Here is a 17,408-nt window from a genome sequence, read left to right as displayed (position 1 = left end):
TTTTGGTATTTACTATTGGGTGTTCGAGTCGCCCCAACATAATAATTTATAACTTATTCTTTTTATTTACTTAATATTATATTTATTGTTGGTATTTATTATATTAGCCAGGATAGTTCAATAGGTAGAACAATAATTTCATGAATTAAGAATGAGAATTCGAATTTCTCTCCCGGCTTAAGTATAATTACTTATCTTTTAGAGTTATTAGTTATTATAAATTAAAGTCTAGATATTGTATTTAAATATATTAAATATTCTATATTTATAATACTTATTTAGGATAAATTATTTAATATATAACTATTAGGTGGGTATAGTTCAATGGTAGAACGGCTGTATGTGGCACAGTATATCCTAGTTCAATTCTAGGTACCTTCCCAATTTATTTTACTATTATAGTCTTAATATAATTAATATATATATATAATTTATTTGTAAGCTATAAAAATAATTAATTATTTTTAAGACTAATATTTAGTAGGGTAATTTAATGTCAATCTTTATAGGTTACTTTCTTTATTTTTTTATAGTTTATAGAGTTCTATAAATTTTAATTTATAAATATCAATACACTAATACTTATTATTAGTTATAAATTTTTTTATTTTTATTTAATTTACTTTATAAAATGGTTAAATTAGTATTTCTTTTGCTCGTTGATCTCAGTTCTAATATAAGAGAATACTCTTCATTAACTACAACAACAAAAGAATCTAATGATGAAATAACCGAAACTAACCAATCTGTATTTAATTTTAAAAATCCATCAGAATGGCAAGAAAGGTGATTTTTATCATCTAATGCTAAAGATATTGGAACATTATATTTAATGTTTGCTTTATTTTCTGGTTTAATAGGTACAGCTTTTTCTGTTTTAATTAGATTAGAGTTAGCTGCACCAGGTGTTCAATATATATCTGATAATCAAGTATATAATAGTATAATAACAGCTCACGCTATTTTAATGATTTTCTTTATGGTTATGCCTGCATTAATTGGAGGATTTGGTAATTTCTTATTACCGTTATTAGTAGGTGGTCCTGATATGGCATTTCCTAGATTAAATAATATTAGTTTTTGATTATTAGTACCTAGTTTATTTTTATTTATATTCTCAGCTACTATAGAAAATGGAGCTGGTACAGGTTGAACTTTATATCCACCTTTATCAGGTATACAATCTCATAGTGGACCTAGTGTTGATTTAGCTATATTTGGTTTACACTTAAGTGGTATAAGTAGTATGTTAGGTTCTATGAATTTTATTACAACTATTTTAAATATGAGAAGTCCAGGTATTCGTTTACACAAATTAGCTTTATTTGGATGAGCTACTATTATTACTGCTGTATTGTTATTATTATCATTACCTGTATTAGCTGGTGGTATTACTATGATTTTAACTGATAGAAACTTTAATACTTCATTCTTTGAAGTAGCTGGTGGTGGAGATCCTATATTATTCCAACATTTATTCTGATTCTTTGGACATCCTGAGGTATATATTATGATTATACCTGGATTTGGTATTATTAGTACAGTAATTTCTGCTGCATCAAGTAAAAACGTTTTTGGTTACTTAGGTATGGTGTATGCTATGATGTCTATTGGTGTTTTAGGTTTCTTAGTTTGAAGTCATCATATGTATACTGTAGGATTAGACGTTGATACTAGAGCTTACTTTACTGCTGCTACTTTAATTATTGCTGTACCTACAGGTATTAAAATATTTAGTTGATTAGCTACATGTTACGGTGGTTCTTTACATTTAACTGCACCTATGTTATTCGCTTTAGGTTTTGTTGTATTATTCACTATTGGTGGTTTAAGTGGTGTTGTTTTAGCTAATGCTTCTTTAGACGTAGCTTTCCACGATACATACTATGTTGTTGCTCACTTCCATTATGTTTTATCTATGGGAGCTGTATTTGCTTTATTTTCTGGATGATATTTCTGAATTCCTAAAATTTTAGGATTGTCTTACGACCAGTTTGCTGCTAAAGTTCATTTCTGAGTTTTATTTATTGGAGTTAATGTTACTTTCTTCCCTCAACATTTCTTAGGACTTCAAGGTATGCCTAGAAGAATTAGTGATTATCCTGATGCTTTCTATGGTTGAAATTTAATTAGTAGTATTGGATCTATTATTAGTGTAGTAGCTACTTGATATTTCTTAACTATTATTTATAAACAATTAACACAAGGTAAACCTGTAGCCAGATATCCTTGATTATTACCTCAAATGTTTAGTGATTCATTCCAAGTTTATTTTGCAAGAAATAATAACTCATTAGAATGAAGTTTAACAAGTCCTCCTAAACCTCACGCATTTGCTAGTTTACCTTTACAATCTTAAATTTTTAATTTTTATTATTTATTTTAATTATACCTCAATATAGGTGATACAATGTCACTACACTAATATATTATTATTAGTATTTTTTTAACTTTATATAAAGTTAACTTAAATTTTATACTCCTACAATATGTAGCTTTAATCAAATCATTATTTGTAAACAAATAATTAAATATAGGTTATATGTATCTTTAAACAGTATATAAAAAAATATGAATATTATAACTATTTTTATAAAGTTATTTAATATAGTAGTGTTATATTATTAAAAAATACCACAATAATAAGTAATAAATACATTATTTAAATAAAGAATAATAAAGTTTTAAATAGTAATAAGTACATAAATTTTTTGTAATATTGATAATATTTAATAGATACCTCTATAAAAAGATACCTCAATATAGTATAGTATTACTACTTTTTACGAAAATAAAAATACTCAACTATAATTAAACTTAAACAAGTTATTATGTTAATATGAGATATAAATTATTAAGAATCTCATAGGAAACATATACTTTAGCCCTTATAGCTCAATGGTAGAGCGGAAAACTGTTAATTTTTTAGTAAATGTTCGATTCATTTTAGGGGCTAGGCTGAGGCCAACCTTTATTTAAATAAAAATTAAAATCTCTTCTAGCTAAGATAAGAATTAGGAAGAATATCTTAATAACATATAAATACAAAATAAATAAGATATGCTACCAAGTTGAGAATATGTTCAACATCATAAGTTACATGATTTACATATACTTACTCCTAAATTTGTTTCCTTTTTAAAAAACCCGCATTATTTTACTTCTTCTAGTAATAAAACCCAAGATCTATTATCTTCTGTATATTTAGTTTATTTTAGACGGGTTAAATTTAATGATGAATATGTTTTAGTATATAATTATATTCGTTATCATCCATTTTTTTATAATTATTTAAATTTCTTTATAAATTCTGGGGATAGTATAGGAAGTTTATCTACATTTGAAACTGGATTTAGTACTTTTTTAGTTAATAGAGATTTAAGTGTTCGCCTTGATAATGTTAATTATTATGAAGATCGAGAAAATTTTGAAGATATTTCTAAATATAATAATGATTTAATAATTAAAAAAAACTTTAGGGACGCTACTCAACACAACTTTCAAGATGTATTAGATCCCATGTTACAATTTGTAATGCATACTTCTAAAAATGAGATTATTAATATATTAATTTTAGCTATGGAACGTAAAAATACGGCTTTAGTAAAAAAAATTTTTACAATGCAGGATCCCCATAAAAATTGAGAAATAAATTCTTCTGAGTATAGTACTAAATATAATAATATGATTAATAATTTTGTTGTATTAACTAATGATTTAAAATCTATGGTAAAAAATCTTGAATCTAAAGGTTATAAAGTTAATCAAGGGCCTCAAAGCAATAGAGGTCAAATGACTCCGGGTTATCATAAATTGATAACACTGGATACCGATTTTAGAATTTCTTTAATGCGAAATCATTATCAGCATAAGAATGAGTTTAATAAAGACTCAATATTAACTCCAGATAAATTTAATTTTAATAACATTCATGTAAATTGTGGTTATGTTAAATTATAATATTAAAAACATAAGGATTTTTAAAACAAAGGAATATAAATTAATCTTAATAATAAAATTAAGTTATATCATAAGATGTAAAGTTTATATTATTTAAATACATATACAAATTATCTCGATAGAATCTATACATATACAAATTATTTCGATAGGATCTATACATATATTAGGTCTATAATTACGTTAAACTCGTAATAACTTTAAGGGAGGTGGGGAGGTATTTAAGGGGGGAAGGTAACCCCTTATAACTAAAATTAAATATATAATTTTATTATATATAATTTAGTTAAACAAAATATAATATGAATATATATATAAACACGGATATATATTATTATATTTATAGGCTATCTAGGACTTATCTAGTATTTTTACAATCGTGTTTCTTATAAAAAAAAATCTATGCAATTTAACTTTTCTCTTTTTCATAAATCTAAATCTAATATTAGATGTATCTCAACAAGCTCTAAAGCAGTAATCTCTAGATCTTCTGTAAGTCAAGAAAATTTAGAGCAATATATAAATGTTTCTCAGCCTAATTCCATAAAATCACCTAGTGATTTTGATAATAATTATAACAACTCTATAACAGAACAAGCTATTCTAGAAATAAATAAAGGTAATATTAACTTGGATTCACAAGAAAAACCTAGAGGAATTAAAAGAAAAATTGAGGAATCTTCATCAGATATTATAGATAGCGGTCCTTCTAGTAAAAAACATTTAATGTCTAATGATGGTGAACAATTAGTTAATGATTCTTCTACATCTAAATTAAATGCTACTCAAAATTGAGTAGAAGATCTTAGTCAAACGGAACAATTAACACCCGAACAATCTACAATACCTACTACATATAAAGAAGAAGTTGTGGGAATTTGTAAAGATCATGAAGGTTGGGTAGAGTATGTGATAAAATCACATGCTGAAGCTAAGGTAGAAGCCTATAGACTTATAGATGATGTATCTATTACCTCAGAATTATTACAAGACTATGCTAAAGATATATTTATACGTGTTCGTGAGCGTATACCTACAAAATTTTCAAGAGATGTGGATTATGATAGTACTTTCGATAGTGATTCAGAAAATGGTAATGAATTACCAGACTTAGGTAGAGAAAGTTTAACTGGATTAATGGAGCCCAGATTATCTCAGGATAATCAGGATAATTCAAATTCAGAAAATGAAGATGAAGCTTTATCTGAAACTTCATCTGAAGAATCAGATCACATTGATGTAGGTAATTCAGAGCCTGATAGTTCAGTGTCAGGTGATTCTTCTTCTTCTTCAGGTCTTGAATCGTTAGTTGAGCGTTTTTTTTCTAATAGAGGAGTTACTGTTAATGATCCTGTATTGGATGCTGAATATCCAGAAATGGCTGTACATCATAGTTCATCTTCAAATGATGCTATAGCTGAAGGTAATGTTAGTACAGACTCTGCAGTTAGCGATCCTTATCAAGGTTCAGGTTTAGTGGACTTAAATAATGGTCTAGGTTGACAAGATGTAACTTATAGCGGTCTGTACAGAGAGGATCAACATTCAATTAGTAATTATTTAATTAATACCCGTGGTATTGATGATCTTGATTATCGTTCTGCATTTGAATATATAGTAGATGCTATAACAAACTTAGATTTGTTAATAGTAAAATATGAATTAGCTGCTCAAATGGAAGGTGTTTTAAGACATTTGGTACCTAATTTTAGTGATTTCACTAGCGGTGATATTTTCGACGCAGCTAATGGATTATTAACAACACTTAGTGGAATGTGCTAAATATAGAGTGTTTAGATTAATATATTTTTTTTGTTTAATTGTAAATAACTATAAGGATATATTATTTACAATAAATTATGTTACAATCAGCAAAAATTATAGGTACTGGTTTAGCTACTACAGGATTAATAGGAGCAGGTGTAGGAATAGGTATAGTTTTCGGTGCTTTAATATTAGGTGTATCTAGAAATCCTTCTTTAAGAGGACAATTATTTTCATATGCTATATTAGGTTTTGCTTTTGCAGAAGCTACAGGATTATTTGCTTTAATGATGGCTTTCTTATTATTATATGTAGCTTAGTTTTTACATATATCTTAATTAGAATATTATTTTCTTTAATATATTTTTACAATATATGTGCTAAGGTAATTTAAAGGAAAATAAAAACTATAATATATAGTTTATAATGAAAGTTCGAGTCTTTCTCTTAGCTAATCAATTTAATCAATATAAGATTAAATATAACAAGTTTATATAAATATATATGTATATATATATATATTTATTTTAAACATTTCATATATTAATATTTATTATTAATATTAAATAATACTGGTCATATATATTATATATTACTGGTCAGATATACTTTTATAATATATATTTATTTAAAATAAATACATGTGTAGTAAAATTAGAGAGATAGAAAAAAAAATATAAAAAAATAAAAAATATGTTTTTACAAAATTATATAAACAAATTACAATTAGATGCCCCAACACCATGGGGTTTATTTTTCCAAGATTCTGCATCACCTCAAATGGAAGGTATTGAAGAATTACATAATAATATTATGTTTTACTTAGCTATTATAATGTTTACTGTAACATGAATGATGATTACAATAATAAGAAATTTTTTAGCTAATAAATCACCAATAGCACATAAATACATGAATCACGGTACTTTAATAGAATTAATTTGAACAATATCACCTGCATTTATATTAATATTAATAGCATTTCCATCATTTAAATTATTATACTTAATGGATGAAATAATGGATCCTTCATTAGTTGTATATGCAGAAGGTCATCAATGATATTGAAGTTACCAATACCCAGATTTTACAAATGAAGATGATGAATTTATAGAATTTGATTCATATATAGTACCTGAAGGTGATTTAGAGCAAGGACAATTTAGAATGTTAGAAGTAGATAATAGAGTAATTATACCTGAATTAACACACACTAGAATTGTAATATCTGCAGCTGATGTTATACATTCTTATGCTTGTCCTTCTTTAGGTATTAAAGCAGATGCTTACCCTGGTAGATTAAACCAAGCTTCTGTTTACATAAATCGTCCTGGTACTTTCTTTGGACAATGTTCAGAAATATGTGGTATATTACACAGTTCTATGCCTATAGCTATACAATCGGTATCAATAAGAGATTTCCTATTATGATTACAAGATCAAATGGAAGGTTAAAAAAAATTAAATAAAAAAAATGATGCTAATACAACATAACCTTATGAAAATTATGTACAAGTACCTAATTTTAAACACAAATATAATAAAATATTATTATAGATATTTAATTAAGTTATTAAATTATAAATATATAAATTTATATTTCTATATTAGTTATGATCCTTCAACAGGTATTAAACGTACAGAAATATTATTTAAAACTATATGTATAATATGTTTTTTTTTACTAATAATCCTGATTTAAGTCTAGATTTATTATATATATTCACTAATAATTATTTAGATTTAACACAAGATAATATCTTTGTTAATATTAATCCAAGTTCTGGTAATAATAATAATAATCCTTTTGGTATTGGTTCATCCAATACAGGTAATAGTGGTCCGTCTAATCCTAATCCTAATCCTAACCCATTACCAGGTTTACAACCAGGACATGATGATGAAAATTATCGTAAACGGCTACAAGAATGAAGTAATGAACCTATTGAATCTGTATTTAGTTTGCGGAATGATAATAATCTTACAGGTAGACATTTTATTAAACGGTTAGTTGATCCATCATCTAGTGAACCTAGCAATAAGAGAATTAGAATAGATAACCAACCTGAATATAATGCTATAATAAATCAAAATATAAATGAACAACAAAATCAAGTTAATAATAAAGTTCCAATACAACGGAATAAATCTACTAACTTTAGTTTTATTCAGGGTACAAAAAAACCTAGAGTGCCTCATTTCACTAATAATGTTAAAGTAGATGGTCCTAAGTTCTTTTATTTTGATGTTGAAAAAAATATGGCAGTTTACCCTGAAAGTTTACATTTAAATGAGCCTAGACTTTACTTTAAGGGTACTTTACGTGTTTATCCTGAAAATGGTTTAACTTATACTTATCATTGTGAGTCTAAGAACCAATCTAAACATTATTGTAAAATTACATATCCTGATAATACAACATGTGATATATATGATAAACCAACGTTATATAAAAATATACTATTACATAGAGATAATATAAAAACAGGGCATGAAATGAAACCAAAATTTGATTATAATAAACATTATGTAGATGATTTAGGAACATATCCAAAAAATATTGTAGATAGGTTATCTAGTGAATTTAGTAAACGTAATTCAACTAGAAAAATACAACCGAATTCTATACCTAAAAATATAGAAGACAAAGTAAATAAAGTAGCGTTAAACGATAATTATTATAGTAAAATATTACCAAAAGAGAAGGAAATAAAAAAAAACACTTATTTGCAGATAGTAATGAATAAAGTGTATATAAATATTTAATTAATATCTATAATAATATTTTAAATATGTTAATTCAATGGTAGAATAGCGTGCTACGGACACGTAAATATAAGTTCAAGTCTTATACATATTTTAATATAATGTATTAATAAAATTAATATATATATAAATGTAGTATGGATAAATCAAATAAAATTTTATATAGATAGAATGAATTTTTCAATATTTTTATTTCTTATAGGGATATTAGGATTTGTATTAAATAGAAAAAACATTATATTAATGTTAATTTCTATAGAAATAATGTTATTATCTGTAACATTTTTAATATTAATCAGTTCACTAAGTTTTGATGATATATTAGGTCAAACTTTTGCTGTATATATTTTAACAATAGCAGGAGCTGAATCTGCAATAGGTTTAGGAATATTAGTTGCATATTATAGATTAAGAGGTAGTATAACAATACAATATAAATAAATGTATTTAACATTGATAATTTTACCATTATTAGGTTCAATAGTATCAGGTTTCTTTGGTAGAAAAGTAGGTGTAACAGGGTCACATTTAATAACATGTGGTTCAGTAATAACAACAACATTATTAGCTATAATAGCTTTTTTTGAAGTAGGTTTTAATAATATACCAGTAACAATAAATGTAGCAAGATGAGTAGATGTAGAATCATTATATGTATTATGAAACTTTAGATTTGATTCATTAACAGTATCAATGTTAATACCAGTATTAATAGTATCTAGTTTAGTACACGTATATTCAATAAGTTATATGAGTCATGATCCACACAATCAAAGATTTTTTAGTTATTTAAGTTTATTCACTTTTATGATGATTATATTAGTAACAGGAAATAATTATTTAATAATGTTTGTAGGATGAGAAGGTGTTGGTGTTTGTTCATATCTTTTAGTTAATTTCTGATTTACTAGAATAGCAGCAAACCAAAGTTCTTTATCAGCTTTATTAACTAATAGAGTAGGTGATTGTTTATTAACTGTAGGTATGTTTGCTATATTATGATCTTTTGGTAATATAGATTATAGTACAGTATTTGCATTAGCTCCTTATTATAATGAAACTATAATAACTTTAATAGGTATATGTTTATTAATAGGTGCTACAGCTAAAAGTTCTCAAGTTGGTTTACATATTTGATTACCTCAAGCTATGGAAGGACCTACACCTGTTTCTGCTTTAATACACGCAGCTACTATGGTTACAGCTGGAGTTTATTTATTAATGAGATCTTCACCATTAATTGAATATAGTTCAACTGTATTAGTATTATGTTTATGATTAGGAGCTATAACTACAGTATTTAGTTCTTTAATAGGATTATTCCAACAAGATATTAAAAAAGTTATTGCCTATTCTACAATGAGTCAATTAGGTATGATGGTTATAGCTATAGGTTTATCTAGCTATAATTTAGCTTTATTCCATTTAGTAAATCACGCTTTTTATAAAGCATTATTATTCTTAGGTGCTGGTTCAGTTATACACGCAGTAGCTGATAATCAAGATTTTAGAAAATATGGTGGTTTAAGAGAATTCTTACCTTTAACTTATTCTGTTATGTTAATAGCTTCATTAAGTTTAGTAGCTGTACCTTTTATGACTGGATTCTATTCTAAAGATTTTATTTTAGAATCTTCTTATGGTCAATTCTACTTATCTGGTACTATTGTTTACTTTGTAGCTACTATAGGTGCTATGTTTACTACTCTTTATTCAGCTAAAGTTTTATATTTAACTTTCTTAGCTAATCCTAACGGACCTTTATCTAGTTATAAACATGCACATGAAGGTGATTTATTCTTAACTTTACCTTTAATTATTTTATCTATTTTCTCTATATTCTTTGGTTATTTAACTAAAGATATCTTTATTGGTTTAGGTACTGGTTTCTTTATTGATAATAGTTTATTTATACATCCTAGTCATGAAATTATGTTAGATACTGAATTTGCTGTACCTACATTATTTAAATTATTACCTTTTGTATTTACTGTTTCTTTAAGTATTATTTCTGTATTATTCTCAGAATTTGTACCTAAATTACTTATTAACTTTAAATTTTCTAGATTTGGTTATAATATTTTCAGTTTCTTTAATCAAAGATTCTATATTGAATTATTCTATAATAAATATATTGTAGAAGGTGTTCTTAAATTAGGTGGTCAAACTACTAAGAGTCTTGATAAAGGTTCAGTAGAATTTTTAGGACCTTATGGTTTAGAAAAAGGATTATTATCTTTAAGTAATAGTTTAGGTAGATTAAGTACTGGTGTAATTACTACTTATGCTTTATATATTTTAATTGGTTTAATGTTCTATATTACATTAGTATATTTCTCTTATAATGATAATAATTTATTTATATTAGTTGTATTTACTTTATTTGCTTTATTAAATAATAACTTATCTTCAACTAAATAATTATTTACTTTATGATTAATTATAATAAATATTATTTATTTTATTTATATAATAATTATTTATTTTGTTTAATTTAAATATATATATATATTTCAGATATGCTTTTATCTTCAATTTTCTGTTTAATATTATCTAATGCTTTGTCTTTTAGACGAGATACAGCTATTCTTTATTCAAGAATAGGTATTATAATATTATTTTACTGTATCTATTTATCATATAATAATTTATTTATTACATATTTAGATAATGGTATAGGGTTATTTGGTGGTTTATTTTATACATCACCCATAACACAAACATTTCATATATTAATATTTATTATTACATTATTAATATTGAATATTACTGGATTTTATCCTAGAAAACTTATATCTAATCAATACTTAAGTTTATATACATTATTATCTACAAAATTACAATTTGTAAAAAATATTGCTGTATCTAATATAATTTTAAAAAAGGAGAACAATATACAATATTAGAATATACATTAATGTTATTATTTATTGTAACAGGTAGTATATTATTAATATCTAGTAGTGATTTTGTATCTATATTCTTATCTATAGAATTACAAAGTTATGGTTTATATTTATTATGTACTATGTATAGAAATTCTGAATCTGCTACATCAGCTGGTTTAACTTATTTCTTATTAGGTGGATTATCATCTTGTTTCATATTATTAGGTATAGCTTTAATATATGCAAACTTGGGTGTAACATATTTAGATAGTTTTTATGTTATTAATAATTTAGCTGGTGTATTAAATGAACAACAAATTACTACATACATACCTTATTGTTTATTATTAATTACTATAGGATTATTATTTAAAATATCAGCTGCTCCATTTCATTTTTGATCTCCTGATGTTTATGATGGTATTCCTACAATAGTTACTACTTTTGTAGCTATTATAGCTAAAATATCTATATTAACTTTATTATTACATTTAGTTCATTATACAAATAGTATATTTATTACAACTCAATATACTTGAACAACTAGTTTATTAATTAGTAGTTTATTATCTTTAATTATTGGTACTGTATTAGGTTTAACTCAATTTAGAATTAAAAGATTATTTGCTTATAGTACAATATCTCATTTAGGTTTTATGTTATTAGCTTTAACTATTAATAGTGTTGAATCAATACAATCATTTATTTTTTATTTAATTCAATATAGTTTATCTAATTTAAATGCATTTATTTTATTAGTTGCTATAGGTTATAGTTTATATGCTTATAATGATAAAAATATTAATCATAACTATTTAATTGATAAAAATAATTCACCTATACAACTTATAAGTCAACTTAAAGGTTATTTCCATATTAATAGTTTTTTAGCTTTAAGTTTAACTATTACTTTATTCTCATTTGCTGGTATTCCACCTTTAATGGGATTTTTTGCTAAACAGATGGTATTCTCTGCAGCTTTACAAGAAGGATTTATATTCTTAACTCTTATTGGTGTTTTAACTAGTGTTATAAGTGCTGTTTATTACTTATTCATTGTAAAAACTATGTTTTTTGATGGACATTCTTATACTTATTTTAGTAGTTTAAAAGATTTAAGAATACCTGCTCTTATTTTAAAAAATAATAAGGTAGTTAATAAAATATATTTTGACTCTAAATTTGCTTTATCTAGTTCTTTATCTATAACTATTTCAATATTAACTTTAATTATACTTTTATTTATGCTTATGCCTAATGAATGATTACATATGTCTAATTTATTAGCTATAGTATTATTTGTACCTACTGGTATTTAATTAAATAATTATTATTATATTATTAATTATAAACTAAAGTAATTTAAATGGTTATAACAAATATAAATATATATATATATTTATATGCTAAGATAGTTTATAGGTAAAAACTATAATATATAATTTATAATGAAAGTTCGATTCTTTCTCTTAGCTAATTTGTTAAAATAACAAAAAATTAAATAGAATTGATATATTTAAATTTTTAATGTAAATCTTATATATATATATTTTATTTTTATTTAGTAAGTAATTAAGTTTTATTATTAATTTTAACTTAAACTTTAGTAACTAAATCTAAATATAAAACTTATATATAAAAAATTTTAAACCTTTAAATATGACAACAACAACTTTTTTTTTATTTTTAATACCAGTATTAGGTATAATATTATTATTAGTTAATTTAATACTTTCACCTCATAATCCATACCAAGAAAAAGATAGTGCCTTTGAATGTGGTTTTCATTCTTTTTTAGGTCAAAATAGAACACAATTTAGTATTTCTTTCTTTATATTTGCTTTATTATTTTTATTATTTGATTTAGAAATTTTATTAGTATATCCTTATGTAGTTAGTGCTTACACTAACGGTATATATGGTTTATTAATAATGTTAGTATTTTTTGTTATATTAACTTTAGGTTTTGTATTTGAATTAGGTAAAAACGCATTAAAAATAGAAAGTAGACAAGTTTTTAATTTTAATATTAAATCTTGAAATGGTTATAGTTTAATATATAAGTAAATTATAACTAAGTTATATCTTTTTATATAATTAAATATTAATAATAAAACTTAATTACTTACTAAATTAAAATGATATATTTATATATATATATATATAATATAATTATTAGCTAAGGTAGTTTAAAGGTAAAAACTATAATATATAATTTATAATGAGAATTCAAATTTCTCTCTTAGCTATCTGTTAAGATAACAAAAAATTAAATAGAACAATTTAATATAAATAAATATATTTATTTATATTTATTTATTTATATTAAAATATAACGTAATAAAATATAAAATGTAATAATATATAAATATATATAATAATAAATGAGAATAATTAAAAGTCATCCTTTATTAAGATTAGTAAATTCTTACTTAATCGACGCACCAACACCAGCAAATATAAGTTATTTATGAAACTTTGGATCATTATTAGCATTATGTTTAATAATACAAATTGTAACAGGAGTTACATTAGCTATGCACTATACACCTAGTGTAGCTGAAGCATTTAATTCAGTAGAACATATTATGAGAGATGTAAACAATGGATGATTAATACGTTATTTACACGCTAATACAGCTTCAGCTTTCTTCTTTTTAGTTTATCTACACATAGGTAGAGGTTTATACTATGGATCATATAAATCACCTAGAACTTTAACATGAGCTATAGGTACAGTGATACTTATAGTAATGATGGCTACAGCTTTCTTAGGTTATGTTTTACCATATGGTCAAATGAGTTTATGAGGAGCTACAGTTATTACTAACTTAATGAGTGCTATACCTTGAATAGGTCAAGATATAGTTGAATTTATATGAGGTGGTTTTTCAGTTAATAATGCAACATTAAATAGATTCTTTGCATTACACTTCTTATTACCATTCGTATTAGCTGCATTAGTATTAATGCACTTAATAGCTTACCACGATGTTGTAGGATCAGGTAATCCTTTAGGTATATCAGCTAATTATGATAGATTACCTTTTGCACCTTACTTTTTATTTAAAGATTTAATTACTATCTTTTTATTCTTTATAGTATTATCTATATTTGTTTTCTTTATGCCTAATGCATTAGGAGATAGTGAAAATTATGTTGTAGCTAATCCTATGCAAACTCCACCTGCTATTGTACCAGAATGATACTTATTACCATTCTATGCTATATTAAGATCTATACCTAATAAATTATTAGGTGTTATAGCTATGTTTGCTGCAATTTTAGCTTTAATGGCTATGCCATTAACTGATTTATCTAAATTAAGAGGAGTACAATTTAGACCTTTAAGTAAAATAGCATTCTTTATATTTGTAGCTAATTTCTTAGTATTAATGCAAATTGGTTCAAAACACGTTGAAACACCATTTATTGAATTTGGACAAATATCAACTGTGTTATACTTTGCACACTTCTTTATTATAGTACCTGTAGTAAGTATTATAGAAAATAGTTTAGTAGAGTTAGCTATAAAAAAATAATTAATATATAATAATTATTAATATATTTTTATTTTCATAGTTACATTATTATAATAATAATATATTTACAGGAGTTTGAGCAGAGGGTTCTGCGTTTCGATTGCAAATCGAAATAAAGGGATTCGAGTTCCCCGAACTCTTTATATAAAAAGTTTCAATTTACAATATTGAGTATATTTATTAAATATTTATATATATATAGAATAAAAACTGCAAGTTGTTATATATAATAAATAAATATATATAAATTCTATTTATATATATTGTTATAATAAATAATATATAAATAAATGATAAGTATAATTTCAATTATTGAAGGGTTATTATTAATAGTACCTGCTTTACTTTCAGTTGCATTTGTAACTATAGCCGAACGTAAAACTATGGCTTCTATGCAAAGAAGATTAGGTCCTAATGCGGTAGGTTATTATGGTTTATTACAAGCATTTGCTGATGCTTTAAAATTATTATTAAAAGAATATGTAGCTCCTACACAAGCTAATATTATATTATTTTTTATAGGACCTATGATAACTTTAATCTTTTCTTTATTAGGTTATTTAGTTGTACCATTTGATAGTGGAATATTTGTATCTGATTATAGTTTAGGTATGCTTTATATGTTAGCTGTTTCATCTTTAGCTACTTATGGTATATTATTAGCTGGTTGATCTGCTAATTCTAAATATGCTTTTTTAGGTTCATTAAGAAGTACAGCTCAGTTAATTAGTTATGAGTTAATATTAAGTTCTGTAATTATAGTAATCATCTTATTAACTGGTAATTTAAATATTATTACTATTGTTGAATCACAAAGAATAGTTGATTTCTTATTACCTTTATTTCCTTTATTTATTATATTCTTTATAGGTTCTATAGCAGAAACTAATAGAGCTCCTTTTGATTTAGCTGAAGCTGAATCAGAACTTGTTAGTGGTTTTATGACAGAACATTCAGCTAGTGTGTTCGTATTCTTTTTCTTAGCTGAATATGCTAGTATTATATTAATTTGTGTTTTAAATAGTATTTTATTTTTTGGTGGTTATTTATGTATTATACCTGTTGAATTGTTAATTGATATACTATATACTTTATTTGGTATAAATAGTTCTATATTACAAGATATATTTGTTAATTTTTCTTCATCTCCTTTAAATTTAGCTTTTAAAACTGCTTTTTTAATATTTGTGTTTATTTGAACTAGAGCTTCTTTCCCTAGAATACGTTTTGATCAATTAATGTCTGTTTGTTGAACTGTATTATTACCTTTAATTGTAGGATATGTTATATGTATACCATGTATTGTGTTTGGTCTAGACGCTTTACCTACAAATCTAGTTCTATAATTTTTTTTTTAATTATTATTATAATATATTGTTATTTCAATACAGTATAGTAAATATATATATATATATAAATATATTAAATATATAATAATAATAATAATAATTATTATATATAATATAAAATACTATATACTTAAGCTTTATAGCATATATAGAGTATAACAAAAAACAAATTAATGTTTTTTTTTAGCAGAAAGTTAAATATATATATATAAATTAAATATGTCTTTATTATTATTATTAATACCATTAATAGGTATAAGTCTTGTAACAATAGAGACTAATTATGGTTTAAGTATAGTAAATAATATAAAAATAAAATCTATAGCCTTAACAACATCAATAATAAATTTAATAGTATCCTTAATAATGTTTATACTTTTTGATTTTAGTAGTAAACAATTTCAATTTATTGAGGAACATTACCAAGTAAGTTATTTTGATATATATTTAGGTGTGGATGGTTTATCAATATATTTTATATTATTAACAACTATAATAATGCCTATAGCTATATTATCTAATTGAAATTCAATACAATCACAAAATGTATTATCATTTGTAGTAATAATGTTATTATTAGAAACATTATTATTAGCTGTATTCTTAGTTTTAGATGTATTATTATTTTATATTTTTTTTGAAAGTATATTACCTCCTTTATTTTTATTAATAGGATTATTTGGTTCAAGTAATAAAGTAAGAGCTAGTTTTTATTTATTTTTATATACTTTATTAGGTTCATTATTTATGTTATTATCTATAATAGTTATGTCATCTATTATGGGTACAACTGATTTTGATGCATTATCAAAAGCAAACTTTAGTTATACTACACAATTATTTTTATTTTATGGAATATTTATAGCTTTTGCTGTAAAAACACCAGTTATTTTTTTAAATACTTGATTATTAAAAGCTCACGTTGAATCACCTTTATCTGGTAGTATTATATTAGCAGGTATAGTTTTAAAATTAAGTTTATATGGTATATTTAGATTAATGTTACCTTTATTACCTAAAGCTTCTTTAAACTTTACATATATTATCTATGTAATTGGTGTAATAACTATTATTTATGCTAGTTTTAGTACATTAAGAACAATTGATATTAAAGAATTAATTGCTTATTCTTCTGTATC

General features: G+C 23.9%; 1 pseudogene across 1 annotated transcript; it reads left to right on the top strand. All coding sequences in view use genetic code 4, as the record gives it.

Annotated features, from left to right (window-relative positions):
* Positions 1-15,306: 15,306 nt before the first annotated feature.
* Positions 15,307-15,454, top strand: N7506_011450 (annotated as a pseudogene). Its single transcript has 2 exons — positions 15,307-15,342; positions 15,446-15,454. Coding segments are annotated over exons 1-2 (45 nt in total).
* Positions 15,455-17,408: the final 1,954 nt, after the last annotated feature.

This window comes from Penicillium brevicompactum, mitochondrion (genome assembly GCF_028827555.1).
Source record: "Penicillium brevicompactum strain IBT 35665 utg000008c_segment0_segment0 mitochondrion, whole genome shotgun sequence".
In the NCBI taxonomy this organism is placed as follows: domain Eukaryota; kingdom Fungi; phylum Ascomycota; class Eurotiomycetes; order Eurotiales; family Aspergillaceae; genus Penicillium; species Penicillium brevicompactum.
This window is presented reverse-complemented; position numbering and strand designations above follow the sequence as displayed.